The sequence below is a fragment of the Chamaea fasciata genome, unplaced genomic scaffold (genome assembly GCF_029207755.1).
Source record: "Chamaea fasciata isolate MVZ Bird 193981 ecotype frontalis unplaced genomic scaffold, bChaFas1.0.hap1 SCAF_22, whole genome shotgun sequence".
In the NCBI taxonomy this organism is placed as follows: domain Eukaryota; kingdom Metazoa; phylum Chordata; class Aves; order Passeriformes; family Sylviidae; genus Chamaea; species Chamaea fasciata.
Window position 1 is genome coordinate 1,343,434 of NW_027094107.1, and position 14,178 is coordinate 1,357,611.

At 48.5% G+C, this 14,178-nt stretch overlaps 1 protein-coding gene across 1 annotated transcript; it reads right to left on the reverse strand.

Annotated features, from left to right (window-relative positions):
• Window positions 1-672: 672 nt before the first annotated feature.
• PGK1 (phosphoglycerate kinase 1) lies at window positions 673-12,424 on the reverse strand. Its single transcript, XM_066202517.1, has 11 exons — window positions 12,288-12,424; window positions 9,674-9,724; window positions 8,657-8,812; window positions 8,396-8,540; window positions 6,344-6,447; window positions 5,552-5,671; window positions 4,642-4,756; window positions 4,169-4,348; window positions 3,459-3,636; window positions 3,189-3,287; window positions 673-1,140 (listed from the first exon to the last, which is right to left on the reverse strand). The coding sequence occupies exons 1-11, from the start codon at window positions 12,350-12,352 to the stop codon at window positions 1,100-1,102; spliced, it is 1,254 nt and encodes a 417-aa protein (XP_066058614.1). The 5' UTR covers window positions 12,353-12,424; the 3' UTR covers window positions 673-1,099.
• Between the last annotated feature and the right edge of the window lie 1,754 nt (window positions 12,425-14,178).

Sequence of the window (14,178 nt, forward strand, 5' to 3'; positions counted from 1 at the left end):
CCAAGGCCAGACTGAGGCTGGAGAAGTCCCAGGTTTGGTTTTGAACCACTCTGAGCTCACATTTGGGCCCTGCAGCGAGCACAGGAGTCAGCATGAGGCAGCTCACGTGGAAATCCAGCTCCAGGCACTGGCAGCACCTTGCTGGGCCTTCAGTGACAGTACCTGCTGTTCTGCCGGTGCTGAAGCCACACACAAACCCCCGTGCAGTTTTACCATGCTGCTTTCAATGCTTTTAGGACCACAAACCAGAACAGAGGCACACTGAACTTCTGCTTGCTTGGGATTTCATTTTAACCTGCCTCAGTCTTCCAATTTCCCCATACACTGACAATAAATACATTTATTGCCCAATATAAGGCAAGTTCTCTAGATGACAAGCAGCTGAACTTGCATTTTCCTTACCTGATTGCACATTCAAAACTTCACCTTGCTTTATTATGAGGGGCAATGAAGTTTTAACCTAACAGCACATCTGTGGCAGCATACCTCCTCACCAACCAGTTCAGTTTGATGATGACTCAGTACTTATAGAGCCACTGGACAAACAAAAGAAGATTTACAAATATTCTAACTAGAGCAAATAGGAAAAATAGCTCAGCTTCCTGATGCTAGAAGATATTTTAATGCAGATCATTCTAAAAATCTGAAATAAGGACAACATACAAACTGGAAGCACTTTAAATATGTTTATTCAGCAGCTATTACAACCAACCTCCAAAAAACTGGAGTCCCCTCTGGTTTCTGAACCGTGTCAAGTGATGAAAATGCCTCTAGGATGGAAGCTGGACAGTGCACTCCTTTCTGAGATATAGGTCTAACAGGGATTAATCTCTTTGAAAAGGCAAAATATAAATATATACACTCTAAAGTCACAACAACAGCTTCAACTCACTACGTTAATTCAAGTGGGGTAACAGTGGACAAACCCACATCATGTAAACTGCAGTCTGAAAAAAAACCCCTCTGCTCTCTCCTGCTGCAAGGTCCCGTTCCAAGGTTTACATTCTGGGATGTGCCTCTGGCAGAGCTGGAACACGGAAGCGCTGAAGTGTTGGATCTCAGGGGCTGTGCACGGGACCGGGGCGTGGGGCTCTGCTCTCTACACGTTGCTCAAGGCATCCACACCAGGGAGAACCTTACCTGGGGAGCAGATAAAACACAGCAGCACGGTTAAGAACCTCTCTGTGCTCAAATGACTCTGCAATGTTCAAAGATACGTAATTTAAAAGAGGGAGATCAGGAGTTGTAGGTTGAAAATGGAGGAGTTTGGCTCCACATTGACCACGGTGGTTCCATGGACATGCTCCACACAGTAAATCCACCCAGAGTGATGACTTAAGGTTGAGCTGTCCTGTTTTTCAGACTCTGTGCTGCCCAGGGGTGCAGTTCTGAGCTCCCACTCAATGTCACTCAGCTCTGCACACAGCAGGGACACAAAACAAATCCTTTTCCTGCTGCACACCAAGGACAACTTTCAGGCCCAAAAGCACAAACAAGGGTGGGCTGAAGGGGGGAACAAGCAGGATGAGACCTCACAGCCTGGAGCTGGAATTGGACAATTAAACCCCAAAATGCAAATGGACCAAAACTTATAAAAATATAAGACTTCATGACAGGTCAGCCATTTTTGTGACCATTCTTATTCCACCTTGAGTATAACCCTGGTCAGGCTCTTGTCCTGCCCAAGGTGGATCCTTAAAGCCCTTTCAATAAATCCCTACTTTGTTGTCTAGCTCTGTGCAGTCTCTGTTCCAGCTCAGCCTTCCCAAGGCATCAAGGGCACAGCTGCACTCAGATGTCAGCAGGGACATTCCTAACACAGCCCAGCCATCGATCCAAAATTAACAGTAATGGCACATTTCTGTCCAAGTCTCAGCTAGGGCCAGATCCAAACACCTAACATCCTTTTCCATTCAATTTGACGGCAAACAGATTGTTTGATTGGATTTAGGGAGTTGCTGCATATTTCCTTAAATCCCTAGTGGCATGTAAATAGAATTCTGGGGAGTGTGGCAGAAGTTTTAGGAATTAAGAGGAAAAGCCTCCTACAACCTCAAGTCTTTACTGTTACTAAAACACCCAGGTTGAGACATTTACGTGTCTCTTTCCAACTGATGGAATCAAAGCATTTGCTCATCTTTGACTACAAAAGCCTAGATTAATGAAGTACAATGCTTTCTAAAGCATTTTTACCTTTGTCCTACTTTATTAATGAACAGACACCACTCTGGTTTTGCCTTTCCTCAGAAAAACAACTTTCTGATGCTCAAGCTGTGCAGCAGGACTGAATTGCAACACTGTTCACATCTCACTAGTTTGCTGAGTTTTCAGGGACTTTTTCCCCCCTTTTTTCATCTTCAGAAGCTTTTCTAATTAGCCAGACTTCCGTTACATTTAAAAGATCACACACACAAACCCAGATTTTGGGCCAAAGCTTAGGCAAGTTTGTGCTTTTGAATGCACAGCGTTTCCTTCGAGCCATCTGCATTCTTTCCCTTCCCCATCACTCCCTAGGCAACAGAAACAAAAGCTGTCTCCCATCTTACTCCTGGAAATAGCAGCTGCAAGGCAGTTTATTGAAGTTTCTCCTCTCCAGAGGAGCTGACAGCATTGGATAATTTACACACACTGGGAAACGGCAAATTACCAGAGGAAATGAAAAGTCGTTTAGAGAACAATGGAACTCGTTACAAGAATCCCCTCAATCCTCACCATTTTGAATTCCAAGTACCCTGGTGCAGGTTTGTCGGTGAGCACTAGAGGGCTCCCCAAAACCAAGGGAATTCCAACCAGGAAGAGGAGGCTCCTGGCAAGAATTCCAGACTGCTCTGATGAAGCTTCCCTAACAGAAACCGGGCATTTTAAACCGGGCATTTTAAACAGGCTGGTGGGCATGTCCTGAGGGATCAGTGACAAAATCCAGCCCACTCTTGTTTTCTATCCCAGTATTTCTGCTTTCTGAGAGAAGCATGCTGTGCTGTTTGCAGGAATATTCCATTCTCCTTCCTCTGTGAGGACTACAGAACAGCAAGAGGAGCTTGTGGCTCCAAAGCTACACGTAACTGACTCCGCATGGTGGGACAGAAAAGCCATTCCTCTGTTTTTGTGCTTTCCTGACTACCAACACATGGTAAAGCACCCAGAACTCCACATTTACTCAAAACAAATGAAGATAAAAGAGGATTTACCCTCTAGCAGCTCCAGGCTGGCACCACCTCCTGTGCTGACATGGCTGACTTTATCCTCAGTGTTCCACTTGGCACAGCAAGTAGCTGTATCTCCACCACCTGTAGCACAAACAGAATTCAGATTTTGTCCAACTGAAGGCCCACATTACAGAACAGAGGAAGAGAATGTGGGGAAAGGAAAACAATTTGACCAGTATTTTTAACACAGTGCTGACCAGCAGAAATTTCCTTTATGCATTTAGAAAATGGTGAACAAACACAACTGCTTACCAATAATGGTGATGCAGCCTTTTCCAGTTACTTCTACCACTTTGTCCATCAGGGCTTTGGTTCCTTTGGCAAACTTGTCCCACTCAAAGACCCCAACTGGACCGTTCCACACGATTTGCTTGGCCCTTCCCACAACTTCAACAAACTTCTTCACACTCTCAGGGCCACAGTCCAGGCCCTAAGGGAAAGGAGAGAAGTCACTCACTGCTGACCCCCAGCTCAAATCACTGATGCCCAGCCTGAAGCTTCCCCTTCACCCCAGACATGAAACAAAACTCTCTCTGTATTCACAGATAGATTTGCCAGCAGCTGCTGCAGGAGGGTGGAGTCTGGAGTAGTATTTATCTTCCTAACACCAGTAAGTCAATTTTAAATCAATATCAGATTCTTGAAGCCTTAGTTAGAAAACTTTGCCAACCTTACTTAAATTCCAGTCAAATAAAAGCAATTTCCACTGCATTCAGATCTGCAAGCTGGGAAAGGAATTTTGCTGTTTTAATCCAAATCTCTCAAAAGCTACTTTAGACTTAAAAATTCAGAACGAACAACAGGGCTTCAATTTCATTAAACCAACAACCTCTACACAGCTTGACTGCCCTCAGAAACATTTGCCAAGGCTCACAGTTAATCTTTTTACTCCTTTAAGAGTTGTCCTACCCACTCTGTTCCTTACTGCTCCTCCTGACAGTTCCTTTCCCATTCAAACCTACCATCCAGCCAGCAGGAATGCCTGAAGCCACGGTGGCCTCCCCAGTCTGTGCATTCTCATCAAATTTGTCAGCAGTGATGAAGTCAACAGGCAGAGTGATCTTCACACCATTCTTCTCTGCCTTGGCCATCAGGTCCTTGACAATTTTTGATCCCTCTTCATCAAACAGGGAGTTACCAATCTAAAGGAAACGTTTGGGAAAAGTAAGGAGCGTTTGTTTAGCTGCTGGTCGTGACAAAAGAGAACATCAGCACCCAAACTGCTCAGACAGCAATTCTGGAAAGATTTTCTTAAAGCACATGGAGAGACATCTGAGCAGCAATCTGAGTTTTGCAAAGGGATTGTCAAGTAATTTCTCAGTGCTCCCTGCTCTTGCAGAGGGCCAAGATAGCCAGTGCTCAATCCCAGAACATGTAAGGGGCACTCAGACCACATCCTTCACTAGGAGCAGACACAGAATTGTTCTCCTCATACCTCCATGTTGTTGAGCACTTTGAGGAAGGTGAACGCCATTCCACCACCAATGATCATCTCATTGACCTTATCCAGCATGTTATTGATCAGCTGGATCTTATCCTGAACTTTGGCTCTGGTGAGAGAGGAAAGGAAAAAGAATAAATGATGAATATTGTGACTATGGTATGTCAAGGCAGTTCTGGAGAACGATCCAACAAAAGAATTGTTGGGAATGGGCAAAAAGAATTTTGCAAGTTAGCAGGCCAGCATTAAAATTCAACTTACTAGAGCATTATTCAGCCCTTCATTTCTTTTTTTCTGTTTAAATATAAACCTCATTTGACCCTTCAGAGCCTGATTTCCCCCATCTGCCCAGCCAAGTTAATTCACCTGATGAAATGCACCTCGCAGAGCTGCAGTGCTGGACCGGGCACACACGTGATGGAAACTGCCTGCAATTAAAGCCACTTGGTTGTGCATCTTGCAGTCCCTTTGCACAGCAGGTGCTGGGGCAGGGCAGAGCCCATGCAGCCCCAGCATGGCCCCATTGCATAATGAGAGGTCATGTCAGTTTGCAGAGTGCTGAGCCTGAGCCTCCTGTACCCTGAACTGGGGGGAAAGGTCACTGGCAATGTCTGGGCCATCACGTGGCTCTAACTGCTCTCCTGGGTGAAAAACTGCTGGGGACTGTCTCCATTTGGGGAACATCAGAGGCCAGGAGAGACAGTGAGCAGCCAGACTGTACCATCACAGGAGCAGATGTGTCAGCTGGCTCCTCTCTAATCCACATCTCACATCTCAGGAGTCAGCTACAAATCTGAACTGCGGGGACATGTGAAAGGAAAGCACTTGCTTAAACCAAGCAAGAACAATATGTCATTTGTTAGGGGAGTTAGAGAAATACAGTCACAATGCTCTTGAGTCTCACCCTCCAAGAATTGCCAGGAAGGGTCTCTCTGGACTCTCTAGGGCCTTGGCAAAATAATCCAGTTCCTTCTTCATCAGGAAGCCAGCAGCCTTCTGAGGCAGATTGACACCTACCATGGAGCTGCAGAATTAAAGTAAAAGGTGAGGAAAGGAAAAATTTACATGTAGAAACACCCCCATGCCTCACAGCATTACAAAGCCAGCCCTTTAGTCAGCTGCAGCAATGAGAACAGCTACCACCTGCAGGAAAACACACACAGGGGCTTTGTTTTCCTAGTTTGATAGTGCTTCATTTCTGACATTGGTTTTGCACAGAAATATTGATTTGCAAGACATTTATCATCTCAACTAGTGATCCAAGACACTGGGGGTCAAATAAGAATAGCCAAGAGCAGGGATTTCTTCTTCCAAGAGGACCACAGCAGTCTGCAAGAACACATATCCGAACATACTCTATGAAAATAATCACTCTGGAGCAATTAATCATTTGGAAAAGAGGGCTGTTGTGACTGCAGGACAATTTATACAAGCCCTAAGCAAGTAATTTTTACATCTTCAAAGTCTAATAAAAGTCAGTGGAAGTCTTAAGATCTTGTTTCAGCTTTCTCCTGAGCCCAGAAACAAACCTGAAAGAGCATACACTGATGACAACTGCTTCCAGTAAATCCACTACTGAGAACAAACACAGCACAGTGATAGTGGGATAAGCCCAAAAGGAAGTTAAAACTCCTCAGGGGCAATATTTGCAGTTATTGTTCTGCAGGTCTGCCTGTGGAAGGGAACAGGTACCCACCTGTGAGCTCGGTGTGCGGTGCCAAAAGCATCATTGACATAGACATCTCCCAGTTTCGAAAGAGAGGCTCTGAAAGCCTCCACTTTTGCAGGCTCAGCCTTGATCTAAAAAGAGAAAGAAGGACAAGTTTGTACCCTGAGACTTTGAATCTAAACTCAAAGTCAGCTATTTGACTCACAAACCCAAAGCAAAGGTCTGTCTGAGGAACTCATCAGTTAATCTGGTGGGTCACTCTTTTCATTTGCTTCTTCCCAGTCCACCAGGAGCAACAAAAATGTTTAAATTCCACTTTAAGCTCCCCTAGGCTGCTGTTGTTGAAGACTGTTCCCACTTCTGAACTGCAGCACCACAAACCTTTCAGTCTCTCTCCAACAGATTTCCAGTGCTGTGTGGTGAACGCAGGTAGCACAGGAAGGGTGTGGAGAGACAAGGCAATGCTGAAATCAGGCTGAACAAATTCATGCTCACTCACTGAACAAAGCAAGCACAGTCTCCAAGAGACACAGGTAAAAGGCTGAGCTGCTGAAGGACTGATTTAGCCACAGCACTGAGGATTAACTGGTAAAAGACCTGCTCACTACAACAGGCCACAGTGCAAGTAGCCAATGCTGGAAATGTGGAGGTAAGTGTATGTACTGGGTAAAGATCAGGTGTATTTCTGTTAAAAGACTCCTCCAGGCATCCTACCAGATCCTCACAGGATGGTTTCTGCAGTTCAGCTTTCCTTCCCACCACGAGGGGACAGCAGGTGACTGCCCAGAGGCAGCTGACAGCCAGACTGGAGCCAGGCCAGCCCCTCTCCAAGGGGCTCAGCTCAACCCCCCACAGGCTCTGCCAGCCCCGAGATGTGACACCACAGGGACAGTGGCAGGGGGGCACTCCAGGAGATGGCAGCAGGGCTCAGCACAGCTTTGGGGGCCCTTTTCAGCAGAGCCTGAGCAGGACCACACAGACTGTAGAACAGTGCTGCCAACTGCTCCCTCACTCAGCAAACTGCCTGGCTGTGCAGAGACTAAGTGCTCCAGTTAGAACCAGGACCATCCGTGAGCAGAACACAAGGGGCTCTGACAGCAGGAACCACTGCATCTGCTTTGGAAAAACACGATCCAAGCACCAGCCAGCAACCTGCAATTCTGTACTGCATCACTGCTCCCTTGAGAGGCAGCTCTGTCACTGGCACCTCTCCTGCTGTGCCCAGTGCAGTGTGAGCTTCCAGATGCACACACCCAGCTAAATCACCTGGGAATTACAGAAACACACAAAACCAAGGGATTGTCTCCCAGAGAAAGTGAAAGTCTTGCCCCACTCTTCTCCCTGCCATTAGACTTGCAGTGGCACACAATCCTAGCAGTGAATAATTCCAGATTTGCTCCATTTCCCCCCGCCATCTGCACAGGCTCACCAACTCTGTGCCGTGCTCCCAAGCTGCAGGAGTCCTGTGTCAGCCCATAAAGGGCAGCACTCCATGTCAGCATTCCCTCCAAGCACTGGGTGTGAAGAGAGCCAAGGCCTCTGTAGAGGCAGCGGGGTCACCATCGCTAAGAAAAGCAGCTGTCTGGAGCAAGCACTCTGCTGACCTTCAACAAAATGTCAGAGGTGCAAGGCAGCCTGGTTCTAGAGAACTACTCTGAAGAGCAGACAGGCTTAGAGGAGGGTTTGATAATCCCTGTGCTGCAGAAATATTAGCCATATAACCCAAAAAGCATCATTCTTACGGGCCTGGTGGCAACAGTATCCAAACTGGTTTTCATTTTAGACATCCAAAACTGCAGCCAAACAAGCAGCAGTTTCTTGCACAGCTCTTTTTTGTTTCTTTATCCTTTTCTGACAGGGTCATCTATAGTCTTTCACTTGAGCTGTCTCATTTTGAAAATTCACTGTATTCCACTCAAAACTTTTGCACAAGAGTGGGACACACTGAACTAAAGATCTCCAGCATCCTGTTAAGAGCAGGTTCACAATCAGTCCTTTAGAGAGGCTCCTCGTCAATCTGCAGCAAAGAGCAGGTAAGACCAGAGCAGGCAGACATGAAAGCCAGATCTGAAGTCTCACCTTGTTCCCTGAAGCATCCTTGCCTTTCCCTTCCTCTTCAACGTGGAACCGGAGGTTCTCCAGCAGGATGACTGAGCCAGCAGCAGGGTTGGCACAGGCCTGCTCCACCTCAGCACCAACACAGTCCTTCAGGAACAACACCTCCCTGCAAACACCAGACACGCACTGTAACCTCACCTGTGACTTCCTGGGGGAAAGAAAACCATCCAGGTGCCCTGGCAGGGAGGGCTTGATGCACAGCAGGCTGCCTTTCCACTTTACCTGCCCAGGAGTGCCTTCAGCTCCACAGCTACTGGGGCCAAGGAGAACTTGTCGGGCATGGGGACACCATCGGGGCGACCCAGGTGACTCATGAGAACCACGGACTTGGCCCCATGGTCCAAGCAGTGCTTGATGGTAGGAACAGCTGCCTTGATTCTGTAATAGCACACAACAGCTAATTAATAAGGACTCAATTAGAGTTTAACCAGGGAAGCAGATTAGTACCACTCACACGAGAGCCCCGGGAGTTGTCCCCCAAAAATGACAAAAGAAACAGCGCAAGAGCTGGACAGAATGATTCCTTAGGAAATCAACAACAGAATTCTCCATCCCAGCCTGTTTTCATACATTTCACTGTTATCTCCCAAGCAATGTAGGATATAGAATTAAAATGCATTTTGCAATCGAAATTCTGCTGATTGCTCAGCTAAGAAATGCCAAGACACACCTGAACACTACCAGGCTTCCTGGTTACTCTGGGATCCAACAGAGAAATGATGAGCACTGAGAACACTGTGGTGAACAAAAGTGACACCTGCCAAAAGTGGCAGACAGGCAGGGCAAGACATCTGGCCTCACTGTTTCTAAACCCCAGGGTTTTGTGTGCTGCACTGCAACAATTATTCTAACAAAGACAACAAATGACACAGCCCCAGGGTAAGCAGGAGCCACAGAGACTTCTGGATAGTAACAAACAGAGACAACTTTCACGCACAGCCTAAGGGACGTGGCCGTGAAATGGTCATGGCAAACTTGGGGAATTTAGGATCTCTAAAATAAGAGATTTTTTCCATTTGCTTCCCATAGCAGCCACAGTGAGTATCAGCCTTGTAATTAAGTGTAGTTTGCCAACAGCTGCAGGGGGTTTAATTAAGAATTGCTGGACTTCCCCTGACACCTTTAATATTCTGGTATGAGCAAAGACAGCCTAATCATGGTAATGTTGCAGGTACTGGGGTGAAGTCAGAGACACAGCAAACTTTGGGGCCTCCAGTTGGGATGGAAATTGCAGCTCACCTCTGATTGTTGGTTATTTTGTGATCCTTCATTGGAACATTGAAGTCAACCCTAAAAACAAAGAAAAACCAGAAGTAAAATTAAATATTCAACAAATTTATTTATTTATTACTTATTGTTTTATTTCATTTTAAATATTCAACAAGTGAGTGAGGGAACCTGCCAGTAAAGGTGCTGGTTAGAAAACGAGTGTTACAATTAGAGTGAGATGTTCACCTCTGCCCTTGTCACCAAGTTCCATTCTGAAATCAAGGTGTTATCAGCCTTTTCTGCTTGTGATAACACCACAAACGGAGAGCAACCACTGCCAGAATAACTCAGGAAAGCTGGCCCACCAAGACATCCCAATGCTCAGGACCAGAGCAGCAGTAATGCTGAGCAGGAATAAACCCAGACACAAATTTTTATTTTTAAACAACATGATTTCAGATCCCCAACGAGGAACATCCAAAGGAAAGGGAATGAACAATGACTAGTGAGCTTGTTGTTACTGTAATGAGGTTTCTGAAATACTTGGCTGGACTACTGTGGCCAGCAGGCAGTTCAAGGAAGCTTTCATTTCTGTCCTCTGCAGCTCTAATCTCCCTGCAGCAAGCGCTGTGGCTTATCACATTCTCCCTGGAAGACCTGACTTGGATCTTGAGGTGACTTCCTGACTCGTGCCAGCTGAAGGGCTGGCAGGGAGGAGTTTCACCAGCCCGTTTTCCTGGCACCCCTCGTGCCCATGTGCAGGAAGCCGCGTTGCGTAACCGCGGAGGCAGGAATCGCTCCCTGAGCTCCGGGAGGGAACACCCATGGCCAGAACAGAGAGCAGAGCGTGCATCCTTCATCCTTCCGTACATTAAAGAACATCCCAGTTCAGCAAACTGCGGCAATGAATCCCCCCGCAGCCCACTCAGCACGTGAAACAAACGAGGAGGAGGACAAAAGCTGCCAGCAAAACAGGAGTAGCTGAGCAGAAAGAAATTGAACTGGCAGCCCCACACAGCACAGCGGCCGAGTTCTAGAAGGGGCAAAGAAAAGCACCATTATCCTAAAAGGAGAGAATAAAAGAACAGTTTGCTTTACAGAGCCATCCAAACTACAAAAGAAAGGCCCAGCTCAGCCTTCTTCCCCCCTGCAGACCATTGAAACCTGAGCTCCCCTGAGCCCTCTCCCCTCCCCATTCTCAACTTCTCCTGAAGCTTCGGCAATAGGACCGGAAGGAAATTAGGGCTCACTCAGGATGTGAGTACGCCCAAATTACCACGCACACGAGGAGAAAAAGAAGAGCAATCGATTTTGGTGCTACTGAGAGCACGTGGCGACTCGTTACAGGGAGGTGAGATGCAGGCAGGAGACACGGAGCCTGGCAGCTCACCTGCTGTGTTGGGGTAGCCCCTCAGAGAACAGCAAGATTAATTAATTACCATCAATTAACGGAGATTTTGAGCAGGGAAAGCCATCCCTGTTACAAACCGCCTGCCTATGCACAGCTACTCTCTGTAACATGACTCAGAAATGGAAAAAAAAACAGTCAGATGGCCAAAAAAAAATAGTCAGGTACAGACTTCTACAGAGATAGATCTTTTGTTGTACCAGACTTAGAAAGTGCACGGAAATACTGAGCAAGCTTCCTCAGTACTTGCTACACGGGCTGGTTTCTGTTAATCAAATTTTTAGGGAACTAGTTCAAAACAAGGTTGAAGAGACAAGGGGTAAAAAGAGCAAGTTGTCTGTCAGACTGCGAGTAAGATGAGCTATACTTCTGCTGTCCCTGCCTACTCAGAGTAGGTAACACACACGTAGTAGTCACGTTCTAGTGACCTTGAACAAACCACCCCACAATAAAAGGATTTCGAGCAGGACACATCACGATGCACCTGCTGCCCTTATCTCCCAGCATTTGGCAACAATCTTAACATGAGGCTTTCAGGCACTGATGCTTTATAAATAAGCTATGAATGGCTATTTTAGGGTTTCAGAGCAGGATATGCTGAAAACCTGCTCCATCCCTGGAAGTGTCCAAGGCCCGGCCAGAAGGGGTTTGGAGCAACCTGGTCGAGCAAAAGGTGTTCGTGCCCTTGGCACGGGGCTGGAAAGAGATGAGCTTTAAGGTCCCTCCCAACCCAGGCCAGTCTGTGATTCTATGATTTGATTCCTGCTGCGAAATGCTGAATTATTATTGGTATTTGGATAGATGGGCAGAGCCATATCTTCACCTTTTTTTAATTGCAAAGGTTTTTGAATTTTCATTAAGGAAAAAAACAACCGGGAAATAAGCATTTTGGGGGGTAGCTCTCTGGAATAAACGCACGGCAGGCTGGCTGGATTTCCCCTCAAGCCGCCTGTGACCGACACACGTGCGGGCGGGGTGATCCAGGGCGGCAGAGCCGGGCCGGGATTTACACCCTGCCCGGCCGCCACGTCCCCGGCAGGGGAGCCGGGCCAGCTCCGCGATGATGCAGGAGCCTCTCCAACACCCAGCGAGCGAAGATAAACTAAAACCGCACACATCGACACGTGCCGGGCTCGAGCAAGGGGCTGCTCGCCGGGGGGCATCGGCCCGGCCTCAGCGCGGAGGATGGAGCAGGGCGGCCCTCAGGGGACGCACATTCCCCCCGCAACGCCTCACCTCATGACGACGCGCTTGCCCTTCACGTCCACCTTGTCCAGGGTGAGTTTGTTGGAGAGAGACATGTTTGCTACCGGCCGGAATCACCCCACTCCCGCTCAATCCGCTCCGCTTCGCCGCCTCCGCGTTCTGCCGCAGCACCGCCCGCGCCGCCACCACCCAGCGCGCCTCGCCCCGCCCCTCTCGTCAGCGATTGGTCCACGCTGTGCCCGCTGCATTTCTATTGGCCGAGTCTCCTGTCCGTCAGCGTAGAGCCCGCCTCCCGGGGGCGGGGCCAGCGGCGCCGGCCCCGGTCACGTCCCACACGCAGCCGCCGCTCCCTGAGGGCGCCGGGAGTGCGCGGGGCTCTGTGTCTGAGCACCAAATTAACGGGTCCGCACCTTATCTGAGGGAAAATCACCCAGAAATGGTGTCTAAACGTGTGCCGGCTGGTGGGAATCCTTCAGATGAAGGGCAGACCCTTCGCGGCTGAGCCATAGGCCTGGGGCAGGCCAAGCGTCGCCCGTAAAGGACGAGACAAGACTCCGGATATTTTTACGTGACCTACATAAATACTTCTCAAGACAACTGAGGACAAAACAACTGTTTGAAGGGATACACCTTGCAGCAGCATGGTTTAATAGAATCACGGAGTGGTTTGGGTTGGGAGGGATTTTTAATATAATTTCATTCCACCCTCTGCCATGGGCGGGACACCTTCCGCTATCCCAGGATTCTCCCAGCCCCAGCGTCCAGCCTGGCCTTGGACGCTCCAGGGATCCCGGGGCAGCCACAGCTGCTCTGGGCACCCTGTGCCAGGGCCTCCCCGCTCACACAGGGAAGATTTTTTTCCTAATACCTAATCTCAACCTACTCTCTTTCAGTTTGAATCCATTCCCCCTCGTCCCGTCACTCCAGGCCCTTGTTAAATAGTGTTTCTCCTTCTTTCTAGCTGGTTCCCTTCAGGTACTGGAAGGTCACAAAGCTTTCTCTTTTCCCGGCGGAACAATCCCAGTTCTCTCAGCCTTTCCTCATAAGGAGTAATAATCCATCCCTCATGCCTCTCCTCTGGACTTGCTCCATGTCCTCCCTGTGCAGGGAACCCCAGAGCTGGAGCAATCCTAACCCTGCCCAGCGTCAGCTCAAAGCCATTCCCTGTTGTCCTGTCACTCCATGCCTTTGTGACAGGTTGGTGTTGGCAGTCAAAAATCACCTGCCCCAACATACGTGCGGCCTCTAACGCAGCGCAGGGCGTGGGGGGACAATAGCACAGGGCGATGCACTGTGCTGGGTGAAAAAGGAGCTCATGGTCTTTTGTCGTTTGCCCATAGGGTAGGCCTTTCTGGTGCTGACGGGGTTATTTTTTTTTGCCACGCTCACAAAAATGTACAGACACCGCTGAGAAAGTGGTCGGGACAAAATCAGTTCTCTGCTGACAGAATGGTGCTGGAGAGAGTCCAGAGAAGGGCAACAGAGCTGGGGAAGGGTCTGGAGAGTCAGTCCTATGAGGAGCAGCTGAGGGAGCTGGGGAAGGGGCTCAGCCTGGAGAAAAGGAGGCTCAGGAGAGACCTTGTGGCTCTGCACAGCTCCCTGACAGGAGGGGACAGCCGGGGGGGTCGGGCTCTGCTCCAGGGAACAGGGACAGGAGGAGAGGGAACGGCCTCCAGTTGTGCCATGGTAGGGTCAGGCTGGACATCAGGAAGAATTTCTCATGGAAAAGGTTGTTAAACATTGCAATGGGCTGCCCAGGGAGGTGTAGAGTCACCATCCCTGGAGGTGTTCAAGGAAGGACTGGATGTGGCACTCAGCACTCTGGTCTCATTGATAAGGCGGTGATCAGTCAAAGATCAGATCCAATGGTCTCAGTGGTCTTTTCCAACTTAAATGATTCTCTGATTCGAATGAGCATGCA